Source organism: Panicum virgatum, chromosome 6N, assembly GCF_016808335.1.
Source record: "Panicum virgatum strain AP13 chromosome 6N, P.virgatum_v5, whole genome shotgun sequence".
Classification (NCBI taxonomy): domain Eukaryota; kingdom Viridiplantae; phylum Streptophyta; class Magnoliopsida; order Poales; family Poaceae; genus Panicum; species Panicum virgatum.
The window spans coordinates 48,882,204-48,907,581 of record NC_053150.1 but is presented as its reverse complement, the minus strand read 5'-3'; the positions used below and the strand labels follow the sequence as shown (position 1 = coordinate 48,907,581).

At 42.6% G+C, this 25,378-nt stretch overlaps 1 protein-coding gene and 1 pseudogene across 2 annotated transcripts; both read left to right on the top strand.

The window, feature by feature from the left end:
* The first annotated feature begins 2,174 nt into the window (after nucleotides 1-2,174).
* Nucleotides 2,175-14,497, top strand: LOC120679087 (annotated as a pseudogene). The gene is made up of 27 exons (XR_005676964.1): nucleotides 2,175-2,372; nucleotides 3,484-3,594; nucleotides 5,697-5,799; nucleotides 5,895-6,075; nucleotides 6,146-6,259; nucleotides 6,651-6,785; nucleotides 6,900-6,969; nucleotides 7,440-7,504; nucleotides 7,656-7,787; nucleotides 7,880-8,032; nucleotides 8,182-8,362; nucleotides 8,478-8,583; nucleotides 8,669-8,861; nucleotides 8,959-9,119; nucleotides 9,230-9,448; nucleotides 9,591-9,859; nucleotides 9,994-10,265; nucleotides 10,351-10,847; nucleotides 10,931-11,028; nucleotides 11,242-11,444; nucleotides 11,541-11,750; nucleotides 11,859-12,332; nucleotides 12,433-12,714; nucleotides 13,082-13,408; nucleotides 13,496-13,676; nucleotides 13,797-13,908; nucleotides 13,986-14,497. The product of XR_005676964.1 is annotated as an endoribonuclease Dicer homolog 3a-like (transcript).
* A 6,810-nt stretch (nucleotides 14,498-21,307) lies between these two features.
* On the top strand, nucleotides 21,308-23,965 carry LOC120679879. Its single transcript, XM_039961541.1, has 3 exons — nucleotides 21,308-21,927; nucleotides 22,138-22,492; nucleotides 22,603-23,965. The coding sequence occupies exons 1-3, from the start codon at nucleotides 21,659-21,661 to the stop codon at nucleotides 22,732-22,734; spliced, it is 756 nt and encodes a 251-aa protein (XP_039817475.1). The 5' UTR covers nucleotides 21,308-21,658; the 3' UTR covers nucleotides 22,735-23,965.
* Nucleotides 23,966-25,378: the final 1,413 nt, after the last annotated feature.

Sequence of the window (25,378 nt, the reverse complement as noted above, 5' to 3'; positions counted from 1 at the left end):
AGATGAGTTAAATTTTTAATGGCATACAGCGAATTTACCCGTATAATATTCTATACTATAAAAATTAAAATAATTAAAACTATTTTTCATCAAGATTAGGCCCACTGCTCATGGAGGTCTCAATTGACAGGTCAAAAGATTTGACAAAAGGAAGTGGAGTCCCATTTTTAATAGAAGAAAAATATTTTCACCCAAAAGCTAAAACATTTTTCACTAAAATCTTCTAAATACCCACCTGGTGTACCAGCTGCATGGAGCACCCTCACGCTCATAATTAAGGGAAAAAATTGATCCCCATATATTTCTTTCCTTATGTATAAATGAAAAATAGAGTAGTATAAATGGAGGGGAATAAATTAAGTAGTATAAATTTTCATACTAAATAAATTAAGATATCCCTATCAATCAATTAAGGGACTAATTGCAACATAAAGACACATACAATTAAGAGAGAAAATTGATCCCGCATATTTCTTTCTTTATGCACAAATTCGAATTATGAATATTTATTTCCTTACTTATGAATCACTCGTACAAACAAATTGAAAATAGAGTAGTATAAATAGAGGGGAATAAATTAAGTACTATAAATTATTCTATACTAAATTAAAATATCCCTATCATCAATTAAGGGACTAATTGCAGGCGCTCTGAGTGCCGCAGGAAGTCTTTCCAAAAATATGATGTCTCTCTGCTTCCTGTCACCACACCTATAAAGCTATACACCTTTAGGGTTAATCATTCACCTTATTGTTGTCGTTGCCACGCTAAGAAGCTACTACCATGATTTCTTCTTCCAAGATAGAATATCTCTGCTGATCAGAAGGGGCTAAACCTGCGCCAAATATCAATTGCCACAAAGAGCAACATGACGTCACATCCAACACCAAGGTCCGCCTCCCACCTACTCCCTCCTTCCCTGTTTATAAGGCATACACGTATATCAAGATTCAAACTTTATCATCTTTGACCAATAATTTGACTATTAAATTTTTATTTTTATAATGCAAATTTCATATGATTGGATTCGTAATCAAATATATTTTACAATGATTATAAGTTTATAATCAAAAGTGATATAATATATGATAAATAAATGGTCAAAGTGTTGTTTAGAAGACCGTGTCATGTTCCACCATGCCTTATAAACGGGGAAGGAGGGAGTATGTTGCAATATTTATTGTGATAATAGTTTTACATTGTTGGGTTAAGTAGGAGGTGCTATTCATCAGGATGTTAAAATCATGTCTTGGGTCACAGACGCCCCCACATCATCCGTGTTCCCCTGTTGTCCCCGCGGATGTTCCCCGTTCTACCTACCCCTCATAACGTCGCAAATTGCGTAGTCATCGGCACCGGCGCCTGTTGTCCTGGAGGTCACGAGCGCTTGTTGTCTCTAGAGGTCATCAATATCCCTGTCCCGCTGGAATTATCTGGTGCAATAAAACTTTATTATTTATTAATGGAATTTTTAGTAGTATTTCGATGCAATCCAATTATTTTTAAATAAAATCTAATCTTAAATATGTGCCTGTGGCACATGCATCTCTACTACTATGTAAACATGCAAGCTTCAAGGGATCGAATGCGGGCTTCCGCAGCTTTCTACTCTTAGGCCTTGTTTAGATGTTAAATTTTTTGATAAAAACATCACATCGAATGTTTGATAAATGCATGAAGCATTAAATATGGATTAAAAAAATTAATTGCACAGTTTGCATATAAATCGCGAGACGAATCTATTGAGCCTATTTAATCCATAATTTGCAACAGTGATGCTATAGTAAACATCCGCCAACTCTCCGCTAATTATGGATTAATTAGGCTCATTAGATTCATCTCGCGAACCCATCCGCACAAAAAATTCTGTAAATAAATTTTATTTAATACTTCTAAATAGAAATGTTCTTTTTTCTAAAATTTTACCAAGCGAACCAAACACACCCTTAACTTCGCCGAAATTACCCGCGTGCCACCGCCTACAATCGCGTCCCTTTCTTTCTCGGCACGTGTCGCGCAGAACCCTATCCATTCCATCCACCCGCCGCCCCCCATACCCTCCACGGATCCACCCGGCGCTCCCCGCTGCGGGCCGCTCCCCCCCCCCCCCCCCCGCCCGCCGGCGCGCCGCCCCTGCTCGGCCGGCAGGCGCTCGGCTTCACCGCCGGCGCGCCGCCCTTGCTCGGGCCGGCAGGCGCGCGGCTCCACCGCCCGCCCCCCCACTCGCCGGTGGCGACTTGGCCCGCCGCCGCCCGCTCGCCCGTCGCTGATTCCAGGGGCCACCGCCGGCGTGCCGCCCCTGCTAGGCCGCCCAGGCACGGCGCCCTTGCTCCTCCGCCTCCCTGCTTCAGGCCGAGATCCGCCCACTCCAGGTGCGTTCTGCACAGCTCCAGGCCGGCCAGTGCACAGTGAGCACACACGTTCCCTTTGCTTTATCCTTGTTCCATTGTAGCATGTAATTATGGATTAGGATTTGGAATCCCTGCTTGATAGTTCAATGTTTTGCTAGAATCATGAACAAATAAAACTCTGTTTAGATGGAGAACATAGGAAATTGCAAAGAAAAGGGCAAGGGAAAAGATAAGATTGTATGCAAAGCAGAATGGGATAATCCAGAGATGACCACATTTTTTTGTAAAATTGTTGTTGAGGAGATACATGCTGGCAATAGACCTCTAGGTACACTGAATGCAAAAGGTTATAAGAATTTGTGGGTGAAGTTTTTGGCTCAAACAGGAAAAGATTACACTCAGAAGCAACTCAAGAACCGTTGGGATAACCTTGAGACCTTGTATACTTTTTGGGAATCATTGTGGACCGATTCTGGACTTGGAAGGAATACAGAATTAGGGACAGTCACAGCAAGTGACCAATGGTGGGAGAAGAACATGAAGGTTAGCAATCTGGCATGTGTTTATATTGATTTATATTCTTTGTAGGGTATATGGTACTGATCAAACCTTTGTGTGTTCTGTTGTTTGTACAGGGAACCATGCAGAGGGAGAAGAAGGCATTGAAATATGGTCCTCCAATCTGTTTGCAAGAAATGGAATTTATGTTTGAGAAGAGTCATGTCTCGGGTCTCTCTGCATGCATTCCAGGTGAAGGAGGTGGGGACAGCATACCCAATGAAGATGAGGGAGATGGTGACATTGAGGAAACTGGGGGTGATCAATTTACATCCGCGACATCTACACGCAGCTAATTGAAGAGGAAGGGGGAACCTGCTAGCCCTAACAAAAACAGCCCAAAGAAGAAAGGGAAGAACCCTATGGTTAGGGTGATGTCTCGTATGGTAGATGATGTGATTAGTTCCAACTCCACGACCTCCAAAGCATTGAGTGGTGACTTCACTCGTGAGTCGGTTAGAGAAGGTTACGGCCTTGGTTAAAGAAGCGGGAGCAGTAGAAGTACTAATATCGCAACTAGATTTATGTGCTATATCAATCATATATTATGCTAACATATGTGCCATACATGTAGGAAAGTACTACCTCGTTGACTCGGGATGTCCTAACAGGAAGGGTTTTCTTTCACCATACAAAGGAGAGAAATACCATTTACCAGAGTTTCGACAAGGTCCGGGACCAAAAGGTAAAAAAGAAATCCATCACTTATAAGCCTCAGCACCAAATGCGTAAGGGTTGACATCCATAAAGTAATATCAGGAAAAGGTCGGCATCAAAGGAGGAAAGGGTGGAGGTGCTTAGTCCCAAACCCTCACAAAAACCTCCAGTGATGCAGAGACCCTGAAGGCATGGCCCCAACAAAAGAACACGCCTGCCACGCGCTACTAGTGGGGTTCTAGAAGCTTCTAGAAACCCCCATAAGCCCCGTTCCAAGCACCATAACATCCAGGACCGTTGACAAAGCATTCCAGTTCACCCGCATTAACGCGATCGAAGCAGTACCTGCTGGAATCGAGCGTGCATTGCATAACCTAGCCTAATCACGCCGTAATCACCACTGCCCAATCGCCGGAACAACGGGGACAACAGACACAAAACCCTGAAAAAAGACACAGGAAAACAAAGGGTGGTTACCATACCATCATCGGCGATAGTTGCCTCCGCCGCGGAATCCGAGGCACCCATCGTCTCGTCCCCGCTGCCGCCCAACGATACCCCTTTCACGTCACCCATGAGGGAGGGGATCGTCCCAATCGATCAGGCACGGGTTATTGCTCGAGGTCGGGGACACGCTTGAAGCGGGGGAGGCTACTCGCCTGCTCCTTGGGAGTTGGGACGGCAGAGTGGGGTAAAAGGCAGGAAAAGAAAAAAGAAATTTACTCAGGGTTGTCAACGAGCGAGCTTGTTCAGGGTTTCATTTGTGGTCTCCATGGTTATTACTTGCTTAATTTAGTTTAGTTGCCTTCCGTGCTAGCTGGAGCCGCTAAATACATCCATAAATGCTCTAGGATGGGAGGGGAATAGAATCAGCTGAAATAGACGGAATCTAATCGAGTAGCCAAGCTCGGCTTAGGCTGATGCATCGGAGCAGGCTCGAGTTGTGCTCATTTATCTGCCCGAGTCGAGCCATAGACGAGCCGAAGTCGAGTGTGTCACGAGCCTCGAGCTATTGAGCCGCCATTGGTCAGGTGGATAATATGGTGTGCATGGAGCCATGGACACGTCGTGTTCGCTCTGGGGTGAGTCACTGACTTTGTTCATGGCTCCATGCGCACCATGTGCGTTATCCACCTCACCAATGGCGGATCGACCGCTCGAGGCTCGTGACACACTCGACTTCGGCTCGTCTATGGCTTGACTCGGGCTGGTAAATGAGCACAGTTCGAGCCTGCTCCGATGCTTCGGCCTACTCGATAGCCTAGCTTGGCTACTCGACTAGATTCCGTCTATCTCAACTGATTCTATTCCCCTCTCGTCCTAGAACATTTACGAATGTATTTAGCGGCTCCAGCTAGCACAAAAGGCAACTAAACTAGATTAGGCAAGTGCTAGCCATGGAGACCACAAATGGAGCCCTGGACAAGCTCGGCTCGTTGACAACCCTGAGTAATTTTTTTTCCTTTTTTCTGCCTTTTACCGCAACCCGCTGTCCCGACTCCCAAGGAGCGGGCGAGTAGCCTCCCCTGCTTGAGGCGTGTCCTCGACCTCGAGCAATAACCCGCGTCTGATCGATCGAGACGATCCCCTCCCTCATGGGCGATGTGGGAGGGATAGCGTTGGGCGGTAGCGGGGACGTGGCGATAGGCGCCTCCGATTCCGCGGCGGAGGCAACCGTCTCCGACGATTGTATGGTAACCACCCTCTTGTATCTTTTTTTCGGGGTTTTGTGTCTGCTATTGTCCCCGGTGTTCCGGCGATTGGGCAGTGGTGATTAGGCTATGTTATGCAATGCACGCTCGATTCCAGCGGATGCTGCTTCGATCGCGTTAATGCGGGTGAACAGGAGCATTTTGCCTATGGTTCTGGATGCTGTGGTGCTTGGAATGGGGGTTTCTAGAAGTTTCTGGAACCCCACTAGTAGCGCATGTTCTTTTGCTGGGGCCGTGCCTTCTTGGGGTCTCTGCATCACTGGAGGTTTTTGAGAGGGTTTGGGGGCTAAAGCGCCTCCCCCCTTCCTCCTCTGATGCCGTCCTTTTCCTGATGTTACTTTTTGGATGTTAACCCTGATGGATTTGGTGCTGAGGCTTATAAGTGATGGATTTCTGTTGATTGTTGCATGGGCACTAGACATGAATCCTTCGAAGAGGCCATCCGAATCATTCATTCAAGAAGATGAAGCAGGGATGCATAAACGGCAGAAGAGGGAGTGTCAGGATTTCACCCCCAGAAGGTTCTGCAAATTTGTCCAAGCAATTACGCCATTATTTACATTCAGGAGAATAGAGTGCATATGCTGATTGTGCTCGTGATGTTCAAATTGGTCAGGTACCAGCTTGATCTTTATGAGGTTGCAACGCGTCAGAACACAATTGCGATGCTTGACACAGGAGCTGGGAAGACAATGATTGCTGTCATGCTCATCGAGCATTTTGGGATGATCAGCAAAACAAATAATGACCGAAAGCTCATCATATTCCTTGCGCCAACAGTTCAACTTGTCACACAGGTACCCACAGGCTGTCCACTGATTGTTCTAACTGAAATGAAACAATTTGCGCTGATATTTTCTGTAACAGCAATGTGAGGTGATTAAGAGATACACTGATTTTGAGGTGGAGCACTATCATGGTGCGAAGGGTGTTGATCAATGGAATGCTTACAGCTGGCAAGAACAACTTGCAAAATATCAGGCAAGCTTGATCCCGCTCTGTTCATTAGACTTGATGACAGCAGGTGTTACCTCTTCCTTTACTCGACTTGTGTTTGAAATATCATGACAAGTACTCTACTGGATGATATAATTATTCCAACTTATATTCATATTGAAGCTTTTCTTATCTTCGCCTGTGATTTTAACCCATAAAAAACTGTGGTATGTATTCGCTCTTAATTGTTTTTCATTGTTAAGATATGGTTACTCAATCTTCCGCCATGGCATCTTCAATCAATGTGGTAAATTGATAACAGAAAATTATGTTTCTAGATTAAACATTAAAGTAAATTTCCGCAGCAAAGTTGCAGAATCCTTATTTGTAACTAGAGATGCTACTGTTACTTAACATTGACTTAGAAAAATTGCAGGTTGTGGTCATGACACCACAGGTGCTGCTAGATGCTTTACGCCAAGCTTTCTTGATCTTAGACATGGTTAGTCTCCTGATATTTGATGAATGCCATCATGCAGCTGGTAACCACCCTTATACAAGGATAATGAAGGTATTATGGAAAGACCACTCTTTTGTTATACTTACAAAGTTACGAACCACTTTCTTTTTGTCTTTCTCCTTTTTAATTAATTAGTAATTTCTATCATCTTTACCTTTTGAACAGGAGTTCTATCACAGATCTGAGCATAAGCCAAATGTGTTTGGTATGATAGCATCACCTGTTATAAGGAAAGGCAAGTATCGATGATAAAAGTATATAATGTTCTTTATATGTTTCAGACATCACAAAATTCCCTGGTTTGTTAACTAACATCTGAAATGGCTAAACTAATGACCTTTGTGTTAGAAATGGAATTTGAGCTGAAATTACTGAATTGAATCATGCTGGCATGTAATAACATTGTTGAGAAATATGATGATGATGTTGGTGGAGATTTGGCCATGCTTGATGAAATGTACATTAAAAATTAACCAAAACATCACAAATGATGGCAGTTGGGTCACATAATAAATCTGAAATGATCAAATGAAGTAACTAGAAATTCATAGAGAAATTCCAAGAATATAATATAATCTTTGCATGTGCTTCCACCGTATACTGTCAATATTCCTGCAATTTTGTCTGTTCCATAACATGGATTCTGTATCTTCCCTTTTTAAATATTTGCTGACATTTTGCCATTTTACTTTCTCATTTATACAGGTGTCTCTTCTGATTTGGACTGCGAAAATCAGCTCTCTGAGCTGGAAAATATTTTAGATTCCAAGGTACCCCCCGCCCCCTCTTCTCTGAACTTTTCTTTTCTTTTTTTTCAAGCTAGAAGATGAAAACTGTTTAATTGTATGCTCCTATTTAGATCTGTCTTTTTAGGTGAAATATATCCAATTTGCCCTTATACTAACATGCTCCTATTTGCAGATACACACTGTGGTGGATAGAGAAGAGATTGAACTTTGCGTTCCTTCGGCAAAAGAGGTGAACAGATACTATGAGCCAAGAACTGTTTCATTTGAAGATTTAAGTGCAGAACTAGGAATTTTATATTCCAAGGTTTGATAATCTTTAATTCCTGGCTCTGTTGTTGAAGTCCTTACCAAAGTTTTTAAGATTGACGTCTAAAATCAATCTTTTTATCTGCGTAGTATGATGGGCTGATAGCACAATTGCATAGTACGCTGACCAATCAATACAAAGATGCTGATCAAATAACAAAGGAATCACGGAGGCGTCTCTCTAATTCTTTAGCAAAGATTTGCTATTGTCTTGAAGATGTCGGTCTTCTTTGTGCGAGTGAGGTATTAATTAGATTGATTTTAAGCTATTAATGTTTGCCCTTGTTTCTTCTTCCCTCGACTCTTATCTTTTTTGAGATTTTCCTTTTATTTTGTCATTGATTTATTTGTAGAGCTCCATGGCATTTATTTGGCTTATCTTTCTCGTATAGGCTACAAAAATTTGCATCGAAAGGGGTCACAGAAAGGGTTGGCTGAAGGGAGGTGGTGACGCCACCGATCAGCAAAGTGATGCATATGGATCAGGCTTGTTTGGAGAAAATTCAATGATTCATATGAAGTTCTTTGAGGAAGTGTTGCGTATAATTGACAAACGCCTCCAACAGCAACAAGGTGCGACTGCGACTACTTAGATAAAACTAATTCAATGTAGTACTAATTGCTAAGGTGTAGCAGCAACATCCTATATTGTGTATGATGCATCAACAATGATTCCCTGATGTTTTAGGAATGGATGCAATTTTGAACTCAGAGAGTGGATGTGTGGAAGCAGCAAAGGGGGGCTATATTTCACCGAAGCTTCATGAGCTCATCCAAGTATTTCTCTCTTTCAGGTGAAGTGATATTTTTATTAACTCTTCCTGTTCATTTCCAACAATGTTCAGCTACACTGACATGGCATACGCCTGCGTCTAACAGTGACTTTGATAATGTCTGATGCCTTATTTTTGTGGATCGAAAGATTATTGCCAGAGTCATTGAGCGCACTATGAAGAAAATTGGCCGACTCGCATATTTCAGAATCTCTTTTCTAACTGGTGGGAGTTCTTCTATGGATGCACTGACCCCTAAAGAGCAAAAAGACACACTCGATTCATTCCGTTCTGGAAAGGTATTTAACATCTGGTCGAGTGTCAACATTTGAGTAAACTGAAACATTGTTCATGATCTGACATTGTTTATTTTTCCCCTCCTGAAATAAAATGTAGGTCAACTTACTATTTACTACAGATGTTGCAGAAGAGGGTATCCATGTCCCAGACTGCTCGTGTGTAATACGATTTGATTTGCCAAAGACTACCCGCAGCTATGTGCAGTCACGAGGACGAGCCCGGCAGAAGGACTCTCAGTACATACTAATGATTGAACAGTAAACCCTAATCTATATAATTGTCTGGATTACTTATACTTGTGATGGTACAATGATTGCCATGGCAATGAAGTGATTACAAGAAGCCATAATGTCATAATTCTGTGCAGGGGAAATGTGAAACAAAATGACTTAATATCTGCCCTTATGAGAAGTAAGACATCGATGGCCAAGATTGCTTCAAACTGAGAGCCTGAGGATTCACACCCCAGTTTCTTTCCCACTGAAGAAATAAATGAATACCATATAGGCACAACAGGAGCCAAAATAACTACTGATTCCAGCATCAGTGTTCTCTACCAGTATTGTGACAAACTTCCAAAGGACAAGTATGGTGACTACATTTCAATTTTATTGTTTTACATGCTATACATTCAAAAAATCTGCCATACAAAGTTTTTTGTTCGGTGTTTTTTCTTTTCCTGTGTAGGATTCTAACCCAATTTTCTGACTTTCTTGTTCATGTTGAAGGTACTACACCCCAAGACCCACGTTTCAGTTCACCCATTATGGTGATGGTTATGAGTGTACAGTAACATTACCATCTAGTGCCATGTTTCAGCTTTTAGTAGGTCCAAAAGCAAGAAGCATGCAGAAAGCAAAGCAGCTAGCTTGCCTTGATGCATGTAAGAGGCTGCATCAGCTGGGAGCACTTGATGACCACCTTTCTCCATCCGCTGAAGAGCCGCAATTGGAAAATTTGAGCAAAGCTAGTATCTGCTCATCCGGTGCAGGTTTAGGTACATGACTGCCAAGTCCTAAAGATATTTCTATCACCTACTTGTTTGTAATTGCCGTGCATACTGAGCAGATTTTACAATACTTATTTACTAAAAGAAAAAATCATTATCGCTAACATTGGGCATTCTCAAAGGTACAACCAAACGGAAAGAACTGCATGGTACAACCAAGGTTCTTTCTATGTCTGGCTCTTGGGCTTCAGATAGAAGTGTTACTAAGCTTCAAGGTTACAAGTTGAATTTTATTTGTGATCAAGTTGGCCAGAAATACTCTGACTATGTCCTGTTAATTGATGCAAATATAGCAAAAGAAGCAGCCACTTTGGATATTGATCTATATTTGCATGACAAGATGGTAAAGGCTTCAGTTTCTCCATGTGGACCTCTTGAGTTGGATGCTCAGCAGGTCTGGTCAAGTCCATATATCATTTATCTACCTTGCTTCAGATTAATTTCTTTTACCTGAAAGATTCCTTTCCCTTTTCTCTTAGATGGAACAAGCAAAACTATTTCAAGCACTTCTCTTTAATGGTTTGTTTGGAAAACTGTTCACTGGATCAAAAGCATCTAAAACCCCAAGGGAGTTTATTCTCAAGAAAGATGATACATTCCTTTGGGACAATGCAAATATGTATTTGCTTTTACCTGTGGATCCTACTCCGGATTCTCGTAAAAGTGTTTGCATTAATTGGAATGTGATTGATGTTGCGGCTACAACTGTTGGACTTATGAGGAGCATTTATTCGGAGGACCAACAGAACCTGATTGATAAACTTAAGCCTGAAATTAATGGCGGAGATCTCATTCATTTGGCCAACAAGTCATGTAAGGTTGATGATCTTAGAAATACGGTAGCCCTAGCACTTCACACAGGGAAGATGTATACTGCTCTTGATGTAGCTGATTTATGTGCCAATAGCACATTTGATGGTGCTTCTGATAAGAAAGAAGCAAAATTTCAGACATTTGCAGAATATTTTGAGAAGAAGTATGCTAAATCTTTTGCATATTAATATACTCGTTCAAGAAGACAAAATTAACCCATGCTTAGCTAACAAATTTCATTTGCAGGTACAGCATATTTCTTCGTCATCCCTCACAGCCATTGCTAGTGTTGAAACCCACTCATAATCCTCACAACCTTCTTTCATCAAAGATCAGAGATGAAGGTCCTTATCTCCTAAGCATAACGTGTTATGTTGTTGTTTTCGAAGCAAAATTTCTTTAAGCATCTCTCTTCACTTTACTTTTGACTACAATTGGTATATAATCAATTTTATTAAACTATGCTATTCAATGGATACAATTTCTTTTTTAACTGTAACCAAGTTATAATTTCCTACGAAGGTACAAATTGTTTGTGCTTTATTGCTTTTTTGTAGGCAACCGTGTGGAAAACAAAAACAGGGCCAATAGCCTTGTTCACATGCCTCCAGAACTGCTGATTCCCCTTGATTTACCTGCTGATGTTTTGAGAGTATTCTATTTGTTTCCGTCTCTGATGTATCGAATTGAGTCATTAATGCTAGCCAGCCAACTAAGAAGTGATATTGCATACACAGGATCTGATATATCAAGCTTCCTGGTATGAGATTGTGCTTAATACATGTTCCTTATTTCTGTACATGGTATCCTGTTAGTTCCTTAAAATGCTGTAATCAAATTCCCTACACTTCCTCAGATTCTGGAAGCTCTTACAACCCTTAGATGCTGCGAGGACTTCTCTATGGAGCGTTTAGAGTTACTGGGGGACTCTGTACTTAAGTATGCAGTCAGTTCTGATCTCTTCCTCAGATTTCCTAATAAACATGAGGGGCAGTTATCGTCCAGAAGGCAAGAAATTATATGTAATGCAACACTTCATAGGTTTGGTATTGAACGCAAGATACAGGTAATTTGCATCTCATAACTGGCAATATAACAAAATGCTGCATTTTGCTTCAAAATGAGTTTAGTACTATTTTTAGTAACTTTGTTATTGGTGGACTGTCATCCACAGAGTTACATACGTGATGCTGCATTCGATCCTCGTAGATGGTGTGCACCTGGACAGCTGTCAATCTGGCCCTGTCCTTGTGAATGCCCAGTAAACTCTGAGGTTGTAACTGAGGATATTCATAGGATTGATGACAAATCTATAATTATAGGCAAGGCGTGTGACAAGGGACACAGATGTATATGTTCCAAAACCATCTCTGATTGTGTCGAGGCTTTAATTGGGGCATATTATGTGGGAGGGGGATTAAGAGCAGCCTTTTTTGTTCTCAAATGGTTGCAGAATGAGATTGAAATTGAGGAAGACCTGATTGTGAAAGCCATGTTGAGTGCTTCTGCGTGGAATTATCTTCCAAAAGTTGATGTAGTTGAATTGCTTGAAGCAAAACTAGGCTATGTTTTTTCGGTGAAAGGTTTGCTGATAGAGGCTCTCACCCACCCATCACAGCAAGAATCAGGAGCAACATACTGCTACCAGGTATGGTTGATAGTCGTGAACGTTACTTAGCTATTTTGACATATTTGATTATTACTTGGATTTTATTCTAATTTTCTAATGGGAGACCTTTTACTTCTAGCGCTTGGAGTTCCTTGGCGATGCAGTCTTGGATATTTTACTAACGCAGCACCTTTTCTTTAGTCATAAAGACACTGATGAGGGGGAGCTGACAGATTTACGGTCTGCATCAGTAAATAATGAGAATTTTGCACAAGTTGCAGTAAGGCATAATCTCCACCACTTTCTCCAGCATTCTTCTGGGCTTCTCCAAGACCAAATCACTGAATATGTGAATAGTCTGGAAGGTTCATTCATGGACAGAACCAGTTTTTTATCCAGTGGATCATCTAGGGGGCCAAAAGTATGTTTCCAATTTCTCTCTGTCCCTCTGCTTATGATAGTTTATAGCAAACTGATCAAATTTCTGACCACATCAATGGCATGTGCTTTCATTTAGGAGTAACATATTGGCACATTATTTATTAATAGCCTTTGGCGCATTATTTATTAATATCCTTTACAGTCTGTTAGGCTTCCTAATATCTTGTTCTATTTGCATTTTATGTGAAATTGTGAATTGTTGAAATCTTGAAACATGAATGGTAGGCGGTTGCCAACCAGTAATCCTGATTTTTTGCCTAGCCCAGGATACTGTTGAAACACTATTTCTAAAACCTTGGTTAAAACATTGTTCTTACGTACATTTCACTTTGTCTTATTTCACATAGGTTCTAGGTGATATTGTAGAAAGTATTGCAGGTGCAATTCTTATAGACACCAAATTTGATTTGGATGTAGTTTGGAGGATTTTCAAACCTCTTCTTTCCCCAATTGTCACACCTGAGAATCTGGAGTTACCCCCGTTCAGGGAACTTCATCAGTGGTGTGACAAGAGTGGGTACTTTTTAGGAACTAAGTGTGAAAATCGAGAAGACAACATAATGGCTATTCTTAATTTACAACTCAAGGACTTGCTTCTTGTGAGGCAAGGTCGTGGGAAGAACAAAGTAGATGCAAAAGCACACGCAGCTTCCTTATTGCTCAGGGATCTGGAGGTATCCTTTCCTTTATGCTCCATTCTTTTGATACTTCATCTGACTGGTTTAGGGACTCAGTAGCTCAACGTTTATTCTTGTTGGCAGGAAAAAGGGCTTGTGATTCCAAAGAATGCCAGCAGAACAGAACAATCTGAGAAGAAATATGGCAGTCCAAAACATCGCAAGAACTTGTTTGATGCTATGGTCACACAGAATATAGCACCACCTAGGCAAAAGGATCTAACCATGCCAAGTACTGCTTCCTGCTCTGTTTTTGATAAACCATGTATGTGTTCTAGTCTTAGTTGATTTGTTTTTGTTTGTTATCCTATATTCATTGGGACCTCACCTATGCATATCACTTATATTGTTTACAAGAATTCATCACGCATCTTATTTTGTGCAGTGGTTGTGAAGGTTAAGTTGAGTAAAGGAGGGCCTCGTATATCATTGTACGAGTCATGTAAAAAGTTTCAGTGGCCAATGCCTACATTTGAATATGTGAAAGTCCAACCAAGGTGCCACTGTTTCACATAGGATTTTGTTGTTAGCTTCTGTAAATAACTATCTAATGTTTTTCTTTTGACAATATCAGTGTGTGCCCCTCCTCTGGTGGTTCCTCACAAAAGGTTGCGCCTCAAGGGTTTGCATTTGCTTCGACAATAACATTGCACATACCAAATGGCGATGTCATCAGCCTTACAGGAGATGGGCGCCCGGATAAAAAGAGCTCCCAGGATTCTGCTGCGCTGCTCATGCTCATGCTCTATGAGCTACAGCGGCGAGGTAGATTCCAAGTCCAAGAAGTATGAGGAGCCACCACAAATTCGTGGTTTAGTTGTGAAAAGATGTAATGCTACGGTGATTATTCGCTTGGCCATATTGGAACAATAGTACCACCAAACCAGCTGCCCCCCTCGCCGGTGTAGGATAATAATGTAGCCGTGCTGGGCTGCTAGCTTCTGTTGTGTCCATCTTGTGGATTCAGACACGTCTTCTGTGGGCATCTGGGACAGCTGTGTCCGCTGTCCGCTGTGATGTGGGTACATATGCAATTCGTAGTAACAAGCATCATCTCGGTTTCCAGATTCGAAATTTTACTAGAAACGCCGCGCTTTACACTTGATTGGACCAGTGTAGAATTTGGTGTTTGCCTCTCGGAGGAAGTGCAACACAAGGAAGCTTGCAGCATTGACGGTGATATGCATAAACAGGAAATCACAATTAACAATGTCTGTAATTTGTTTAAAACTTTTGATGAGACTCAAGGGCAGTAGCTTAAGATTTGATTATGTTTTAGATTCAGCGCTTAAACAACATATTTTATATCAAAATATTATTGAGCCTAATGATCTCGTTCACAAACATGTGCATTTACATCGTATTGCATTTGATAAGACTGATAAAAATTTCAAGTGGACCGATTTGGATTATGTTAGGCATATAAGATCGTGGCTTGTGTACGAGTGGCCGATGTAGTAAAAGATTGTGTGTGTTTTCAAACAAAGAGAAGAACAGTTGATTTAGGATGTGCGTTGTTATTGACTGTATTGTTGAGATCGTTGACCTCATAGCGTTAACTTATACGTAGTTGGATAAATTTCAATGGTCTATCAAAAACGACATCTATAGCTCATAGGACATACAAGCAGGTATGAGCTGCACTTGATTACTTTAGATGCCATTAACTTAGTAGAAAACAAAGATTTTTAGCTCTGACCCAATTTGGATCTGTCCAAGTACGAAATGGTTATCATAGACAACTGCTTGGACAGTCTTATGTGATCCTGCAGCAGAATAGAGGGTAGTAAGGCCACAATCTAAAACTATTTTGACTGAAGAATAGTAATAATACAAATCAATGAAAGAAAATGTGAGATAACCATGTATATGTTATAGCCCTAACACACACATAGCTCAAGTAAAATAATTAGAGCTATGTGGAACAAATAAAGTGGGAAAAAGAAATAAAGAAAAGAAATGACCACAAGCTGAATGCAGAAGAACTTCAACTTTTATGGTGTCGCCTTGCACAGAAAGTACAGCAGCTTGATTGCCGCCATTATCTTAAATTGAAGTTAATCATATATCATCAATGGGAGATGGTGTGCAGAGGCGAACAGTCCTAAGCTTCAGTTGTGCTGCTTATTTTGGTCCTAGTTATGGTTAGCTTAATCACAGACTATAAAAAAAATTTCCCTGTATGTGGTTTGCTGTGAACTTTATTGTACAAGTATCGTCTACTTGAAAAATTCTGAAAATAAATTCTTGTCCGAGCACTGCTACCTTAGGCAAGGATAGCAGCCTGAACTTCCCTGCTTCATATTTGCTTCTTTCATCAGGTAGTATTCAGCTGCATATATGGTCATATTCATTTAGTAATTGAAACAGCTGGAGAGGCAAATCATCGAGCACATGGTGTGCATCACCCATGAGTGAGGCCTTGGTTGTGACACTCCAGGTGTCAAAATAACTAAAACAAGTTCATTAGAGTGGGATCATGCATGTTGACGCCCTGTTCGGCTGGACGTTTTGTCGCGGCTGATACTGTAGCGGCTGGTTTTTGTGAGAGAAAATATACTGTAGCGGCTGGAGTACTGTAGCGACTGATTACTGTTAAAACCACATGTGGTATAGACTCGATTACATGAGGGAGCGCGCACTGCACTATTACTGCAGCTACAGTGTTACTGTGGCTACAGTGAAACAGCCGAAATCAGCCAAGTGCAGCCGAACAGGGCGTGAGTCAAGAAAAACTTAAATAAATACCACATATCTTATTTTTGCAACTATGTGTATACATGTATATGTATATATAGGCATATGTACATGCACTTAAAACATGCCTTTTTTTTATAACACTCACACCTTTTCAATTGTGGCATTAATATTGAATAGGCACATCAGTCTTGTCACCATAAACAAAAGTCTAGTAGAAGACTAGGGGAGAATCTGAAAAAAAAATGCACATGAAATGACAGGTCTTTCATGTCACGTTTATCGAGTTTTCAAAATAACTCAAAATGCTTAGCTCAAATGAACTTTTTCCTAAAATAAAAGTTGTAGAGTTTTCAATTTTGAACACTTTTCATATTCAAAATGTTTTGAGCTGAGGCTTAGTTTTTGAAATAATTTTTGTTTACGTCCAGCCCCCTAAGCTTCACTGAATTCTTGCAAACTGGTCCCTAGGACCCAGCCTCCCCTGCTCTGCTTCTGCGCGGCAGAGCGCCGCTGGCGCGTGGTAGGGCATCTCTGCCCGGGCGAGTTCCGCCAAGGCGCGACCCCCACGGCCGAGCAGGACCTTGCCGCCACGCGCCCTCCATGCCGCTGCCCAGGCCGCGCGCGCCACGCGGCCGACGATACCCGACGCCGCACCTCGACGCCGGCGAGCGCCATGGCCCGCGTCCCAACGGCCGCTCGAGTCCCTGCCCCCTTGCTCGCCCTCTTGACCACGCCCCTCTCCCCCTGGACCTCCCCTCCGACCTCAAAGAACACCGCAGCGGCCCGCCCTTTCCCTTCCCTCACCAGACCCCGCCATTGGAGCCGCCAGAGCTTGGCTCTCGGCGTTCCCCTTGCTCCACTTGTGTTCCGCCCAAACCAAACCCGCAGAGAGTTTCCCGGACCTCCACTGAAGCTCCCCGGCCGGGCCATTCCCTCCCTCCCTCGCCGGACCACCGTCGCCGCGGCACTCCACCGCCAACGCCCGCTGCTCGCCGTGGAGGGCACACCTCAGGCCGCCCCAAGCCCAACTGAGAGCACGGACAGGTTCCTCTCGACTCCCTCGTGCTCATCCCCCACTTTCCCCTCACCGCCGGCCCTTCCCCTCGCCGGACTCCGGCCAAACGCGCCTCCCCTGCACCAAGTCCGGCCAGGGGGCACATTGCAAGGGAATAGATCTTAACAGGGGCCTAACCGCAAAACCTAGGGACCCATTCGCGAGACTCTGTCTTAAGTTTTCAATTCAAAACAGCAAACTTCAAAAATAGAGAATAAATTGTAGAAAAATCACAAAAATACAAACTTAGTTTATTTGGATTCCTAGAGAGTAAATCTACATTTTCTTCTACATGCACATGTTCAATTTATGAATAGTTTTTAATCTATTTTAAATACAAGTCTAAAAGAATCTTTAACAGATCTAATGTTTTACTCATGATCTGAAGCTAATTTTTGGGTAGTAGCTTATTTACTTGATGTGTAGTCTTGTGTAAAAGTTTGAGGGCCAAACACCCTGTGTAGCTTTATATTTCATGCACTTCTTTTTGTATGCCTAGTTAAATGTATATATTTTGTTCTATACCTTATACTTTATATCATGCCATGGAATTTTTACAGTAGTTCTATAATCAGGATTTGAGACTACACAAAAAGTTTAACACATGGTTGATGCATGAATATTACTGTTTTAGATTTTCATGAGTTTAAGTACACAAAATTAGAATATATACTTATCCTGCTGTAAAAATGCTAATATTTTTACCAGACACTGTTTTTGAGTAATGAAAACTATTGGTAAATTTTGAGCCTCATTAACTTAATTAAACTTCTATAGAAATATTTCTTTATTCATGCATCTATAACTTGTTTTATTTTCCATGCCCTGTATATTGCTCCTAAAAATCTGAGAAATTTACAGAGTGTTTAACATGTGATTAGGAATTCTTGGTAAAATTTGTAGCCTCAGAACTTATCTGTAACTCTCTGTATAATTGAATCTTTTTACCACTAGTACTATCCTACTAGATTTATTATGATTTATCTGCTTGGTGAAATGCACTGAAATTTTTACAGTGGGTTAGTAGTTAAGTTAGGTGCTCTATATATTTTTAGCAGCACCATAAAACACTGTTAGCTACCAGTATCAAATTACCCAAGTTAAATGCAGAAAATAAAACTTTTAATAAACACACCCCCTTTCTTGATGAGAGTAATATAGTTTAATTGTTACTCGATAAATGATTGCCCAGGAAATGATAATAAGAAGCTCCATAACAAAATCCTAAGTTTTGTTGGATTACAACTTTATAGTGAAGGAAAGAAATAAATATATAATCCTAATGACACGAACCATCCTGCATGCATATAGAATCTGCGACGCTGCCCGACGGAGTCTACGAGCTCGTGACGGAACCAGAGCCGGAGCCGCAGGACGCTCAAGTCAACTTAACTGAAGTCACAGAAGCCCCGAACCAAAGTTCGGAAGACCAGCCGACTAACCCCGCCCAAGAAGGCAAGCCCCGGAGCATAAATCCTATTTTTCGAACTTTCTGCAACTTATGTTTTCTATCATTTGCGCATTTAAGTTTCTAGGAGTTGGATGAAAACTTAGTTGCATGAACTTAGGTACCGTTGTATGAATACTAGAAATAAGGCACGATAGATGGCTATGCTAATAGGATCGATAGAAGTCGAGTGATTATTCGTCACTCGTGAGAATATAGGAGTTGTACTGTTTACCGCATGCTGCCATTATAAGGTTGATGGACGAGCATTGGAGGCTCGTCTGTTAGTAAAGATGCTAAGGTCGCAGTGTGTGGTAGTGATGGTTAAGCGTTTGAACGTACTAACCACATGCCGAGAATATGGTAATCGGTAAGCTTAGTACCTGATCGGCCCGGGTAGTGGACATACCTCCCACCTCTCGAACTTCGGTCCCATGTCTATGGCGGGTGCACGACTGATCATGACCCGGCGTCGAACTGTGGCATGACACTCTGTATTCTCGTTTGGTGGATCTGAGCCACGATACGGAAAGAAAGGGGAAAAGTCGCACGTGTGACTCTGGGAGTAACCACGTGACGTGTGTTTAGGTTTCTCTTGCAAGGTTGAGAAATCCGATTCGAATCGTTCCGCCGCTCACGGACAATGAGCCTGCTTATCCCTTTTACAACATAGAGTAAGAAGAGGAATGATGATGATAATAATATGGTTGGATGATCTAATCAATTGTTTTTCCACCATGATTGAGTTAGTTAGATGCTCATCTAGAATGGTTAACGGAATTAGAATCTTGAAAGCTAAAAGATGAAAGTAAGGATCTACTCTTAGTGGCTTTTCAGCAAATAAACTCCTCTAACCAAAAAGCCTTGCATGTCTAGAAGTCGGTTAAGTTAGTCGAATCGTCGGTTAAGTCTTGCTGAGTATTAGTATACTCAGCCTTGCTTTTAAATCTATTTCAGGTGAGAATCTCGAGGACTTATGTGCCAGTTTGACTTGGCCTTGTTCTCTGCCTCCCGGATGGTCCGTGGAATGGGACACGACCCCGGATAATGCTGAGTGATGTCTTGTACGGGCTTCATCAAGGCATCATGTATCGTCGAATAGTTATCGTTATTTCCGCTGCTTTGAACTCTGAAGATTTCGTTTACTTTGAACCCTGAAGTATTTATGAAAACTTTCGAACTCGGTTTGTAATATTATTTCTTGTTGTACTCTTTTATGCAAAGAACTTGTGAAAATGTTGTAATCTTTGGGCTCGTATTCGTGCGAGTATTTTTAGTATGCATTGGTTCGATGGGAAAAATCGGTGGTTGTATCGGGACGTTACTCGACAGACCGATGGATTACTCCGTTTGAAGTGCGTGTTAGCCCTGATTGTTCTCGTGTCAATGGTTAGCGTACTTGAGCCGGATTAATTCGAGCGGTTCTGTCACATTGGTGAGCAGCAGAAGATTGAATTAGAGCGGGAGCAACCACCATGGTCTCCACTGGAATGCACACCGAGCCCAAGCTTGTACAGCTCCAAATCAACACTTCCCTGGCATAGCATGGTGGCAGTTTTGGACAGCAATGCTTTTAGGGTGGCCGAAGACACCAAATTGGGATCCCATGGCAGAGCACGGCGTGGCCGCTGTCGCTCAATGATCAAACACAAACGCAAGCCCCTCTTGGACATTTCATCGAGCATCTGATGAGCAGCAGCTTTTTGAAGGCGGGCACAACAGAGGAGGCAACAGGATTACGGGAATGTATAGCTTTGAGGACTGTAGAGACGCTGAAGAAGCAGTCGCAGTTTAGAGCCAGCCTGCCTTCGCGTGCACGCGCCTCCGCCTGAGAGAACACTGCCGCGGGTCGCCGGCCATGTCGCCGAGCGCATTCGCCGTAGCCCCCTTGGCCGCATCTCCTTCACGCGTGCAGCTGCCGTCGCCCCCTTCTCGCATGATGCTATTTGCTGCTACCCTGCGCAGTCGCCCGCTGGGCGCGGCCATTTCGCTGCAGCAGGCGATTGCGAGATAGCCGCTGCCAGCCTGCCACTGCCTTCTCCCACTGTCGTGGCAGGCTCCCTGCGTCCACGTCTTCATACTCCACCTTCTTGTTGCGGGCGCCAACACTCTCAAGGCGGGGCCCGCGGTCTCCAGACTCCAGGTTTGCCGATTTTTGCGATTTTTGCGACTCGGGGCGGCTGGGCCGGCACCACTTCGTTGCCGATTTTTGCGACCCCGGACTGGCGCACGGATGAGGCAGAGGCAAGCGAGGCAAGAAGCCGCGACGTAGGGAGAGGCGGCGGGGAAGAACAAGCTCACGCTGCCAGCCGTCGCAACTGGAGAAATCAGGGGACACGAAGAGTCGAGACGCTGAGAGCCTGTCCAACTGCCCGCGCCTGTGCTCGGCGCAGTGGCGTGCTTGTAATGCGGCGGCGGAGAAGAAAGATAGCGTGGGCCGGCGACCGAGATGAAGCCGCGCGACGCGTCGAGAAGCTGGCCGCGGAACGGCCCGGGCTTGCGCCTTCTCACCCTAGATGCGGGATCCGACGACCAAGAGAATTTTAGGTGACGTGGCCCAATATTCTGCTCGAGTTTCCGTCCAAATTTCGTCGTAAGGGCAAGTACATTGCTCTATATTAGCAGTCTCATAGGCGGTCTCATACAAAACCACCTAGAATTTTTGATGATGTGGAGGAGAGAAGAGCAGGAGATTGAGAGAAAAGTCGTTGTCTCTCGAAACAACGAGCTCATCGATGAAATTTTCGGTAGATGAGACAGCTTCGTTGCCGTTGTACGCTAGGTTGTTGCAAGAGGAGCGAATTTTCTCCTCGCCAGATCTCCTGCGCCAATTCCTTTTCCCCGCGCTAAATCCTTCTCCCTCGCGCGCGAAATCGATTCCATGGCGCGAAGTTGCGCGCCATTTGTTCCTTCGTGCTTCTTTCAGCTGCCGTCTCTCCCTCATCCAACAAATAGGATCTGAATCTCCTCTTGTGCCCACTTCCCACGGCAATCCTCTCCCCGGCTCTCCGACGACCCAGGCCACGGTGCCCTGCCGGTGAAGCATATGGCACCACTGCCGCCTGCTGCCACAAACGGGCCGCGTCCCAAACGCCCGAACCCACTGCGCCCCTCCTCCTCGTCCCGGCCAGCAAGCTCGCCGGTGGTTACAGCAGCCCAGGCAGCATCTCCATCACCGACATCAGCATCGCAAGCTATTCCAGGTTCAATCGCTTCATGGTTGCCCTTGCCTCCTGCCTTTATGACAAGCTGTACTCCTTCAATGGTGAACATCTCAGATCTGAATGGCATCAATACTGGAATCCAAGAGGGCAGGTGTGTACTCGGTATTTTGCTAGTAAATTGCATTAGTCATTACTAATTAGCAAGGGTCTTCTCATATATGAGACTAGCTGCTGTTCGTGCGATTGCCCTCTGATCAGTTATTTGCATGAATAGGATACAGTTAAATGTGTGATTAGCCCCCAATGAATTTGTTTGCTTTTTTATCTGGTAAATGAGTAACATATTCATTGTTTTCTCTAGTGAACTAGGTTCTCACGTGCCTGGTGATTACTTTCAACATTCATCAGGCTACTCTTTTCCTGAAGAAATTCAACGTCAGATACCCATGTCACCTAATTTTATTTATGCTAGCGGCTCTGCTCCATATGCTCCATTTGAGTCACCACAACCATGGATGGCCAAAGCTAAGTCATCAGATTCAGACCCTAAACAAGGCACTACACGTTCAGCACCTGACAAGCAAGCTGCTCCTGTTGTGGATGTTGACAACACTGATGCTAACGAAGGCAATCCAAGCACATTCTCAAAAAAAGATGCAGGAGGAAGTAGGGCTGGGATGAGGATGATATGGACGCCTGATGAGACCATGAGATTGGTAAATTATTCGTGTACTTCTATTCAGTCTTATAATTAAATCTCTAAATTTTAAACGCACCATTTGTACAATGTTTCTACCTTTACTAAGCTTCAATATTTACAATGCAGGTCAGTGCTTGGTTGAAAAACTCAAACGATCCAATTAAAGGCAACTGGAAGAGAAATGATCAATATTGGGGAGCAGTAACTACCATGTTCAATAGCACAACCCCGATCGTATTAGAGAAGTTAAACAATTGAAGGAACAATGGCATCGTGTGAACAGAACTATTAATGCCTTTCAAGGCTCTTGGATGAAAGCACAGCGTCTTCGTGCTAGTGGAGAGTCTGATGAGCAGGTAATGGACAAAGCCATGGCTTTTTATGAGGCTGACTATGAAGAAGGTCAGTTCAAACTCATAGCTTGTTGGAAGATTCTTCGAGATCAACCAAAGAACAGATGCCACTAATCGAGAAGGGCTCTCCCCATTGATCAAGTGTACGGCAGCAATGCGTATGTTAGCATATGGCACCCCTGCAGACGCACTTGACGAGAACCTGAAGATTGGAAAAAGTACAACATTGAAGTGCTTGGGAAATTTTGCGCAAGGCATGATTGAAACGTTCGGTCCAGAGTTTTTGCGCCCCCCTACAGTTGAAGAAACAGAGCGCATACTACAATTCAACGAGTCTCGTGGTTTTCCAGGCTTGCTAGGAAGCATTGATTGTATGCATTGGGTGTGGAAAAACTATCCAGTTGCATGGAGAGGACAATACACCCGTGGTGATAAGGGTGCTCCTACAATGATTCTTGAGGCTATGGCTACACATGATCTTGGGATATGGCATGGTTATTTTGGCGTTGCTGGGGCTAACAACGACATCAATGTATTAAACCACTCACCTTTGTTCATACAAGCACTGAAGGGTGAAGCGCCTCAAGTGCACTTTTCTATCAATGGGACACAATATAATAATGGTTACTATCTTGCTGATGGAATTTATCCAGAGTGGAGTGCCTTTGTTAAAGCAATAACGGCGCCTCAAAGTGAAAAAGATAAGTTGTACGCACAAGCACAAGAAAGTGCAAGGAAAGACATCAAGCGCGCATTTGGAGTATTGCAATCTCGATTTAATATTGTTGATCGTCCAGCACGTAAGTGAAAAATCATGCAGGCTTGCATTATTCTGCACAATATGATTATTGAAGACCAAAGACAACATGGCAGAACTTCTTTTGATTTAAACTCAACTCCAGGGTCATCATTTGCTCTACCACCAGAAATCAGTATCGGAAGCAACATGTGCTTTTCTGAAGTATTACGAAGAAATGCTGCAATCCGCGCACGAGAGACACATACCCAGCTTAGGAATGATTTAGTTGAACATATCTAGAATCGTTCTCAGAATAGGTAGACCATTTAGACCTTGTTTTAGCAACATGCGATCCATTTTTTCAAGTACTATACAATAAATATTTCGTTTGAATGTCTATCTGTGTGTATGATATTGTTGTGTCTGATTTGCCTATAATTATTGGAACGGAAGTAATATATACTTTACTGATAAACACCACGGTGACAAAAAAGCTACAAAGTGAAAACATGTACAAGATCCTAACGTTGATTTGGCTCATGCATAAATTTAGAATTCATGGATTATCATGAGACAACTAAACAAACAATCTATTGTAGGGGTTGTCTGTTAGATCGTCTTAAAATTACGTGGCAATGCATGAGATCACCTATTAGACAACACCAATGTACTTGCCCTAAGGAGATGAGCTGAAATTTTCTCTCGAAATTTTCTGGGAAGCCAATGGTGTGGTTACTGTTAGAGCCCATAATACTATAGGCCCATATGGCCCATGAGGTCACCTATATGCTGCTATCTCCACTAATGGAGATACTCGTCTTCCCAAATCCTTAAGGTTAGTGACAGTTACATGCTAATCTTGACTGGAGCGCTTATCTTCCTATGATACTAATGCATGCATTTTTTCCTTGCTCTGCAATGGTTACACACAGGTTTTATTCACATTGTGTACTTTAACACATGAATTTGCAATACTAACTTAGCAAGCTAGCAAACAAATTAGTTCGTGAAGAAATTGAAGGCCATACATTTTTTTCTGGTCAGAACGCGGCTGATCACCTTTGGCATCGTGATATCGAAATCATGATAAATACAGTGGGTTCCGGTATCACAAAGACGAAAAACAACCAGTCACCCGAAACATGGTGAAAGTGAATCTGATTAAAATTCAATTCTCGTTCCTCATCTCCTCCAGTTTATCTCTTTGGGAGTGACTACTTAACAATCGAGTAAAAAAAATTAGTGCCATCACTCAATTTTCTGAGCCAATAGAATAAGTCCACTTAGCAATGGTAGTTTTCAAAAAATTGGGTGACGGTTGAGGTACAAAACACTCGATTTTGCCAACTGACCCATGGGGTAGGAATCGGCTGAAAATTTGGTAACAAATCAATAAAAAAAGACCCACCCATACACATAGAGAGTAGACCTATCATGTACAAATAAGAAGAGTTTTCATCAGAAGATTATAAAAGAACGTGATATAAACATGACAAAAATTAGATCCCCACGTTAACCAAAACTGAAAGATAATCATACCAGTTAACAAATGATTGATTTGATCTGAGGGCAACAAAGGGATAACCTATAATTTGATCTTAACAATAAAATAAATCCATGCAACATTAAACAATGCATTTCACCTCACATATACCTTGAACCTACAAAACAAAACAAATCCTTTCATTTACTTGATCATAGCGAAAATACCAATATATAAACAATAAATTAAAAATAGATTCCACTACATCCGACACAAGTGTTTTATAGTAGAACAAGTTACAAAAATGTACATTTGTGGAATTCCTAA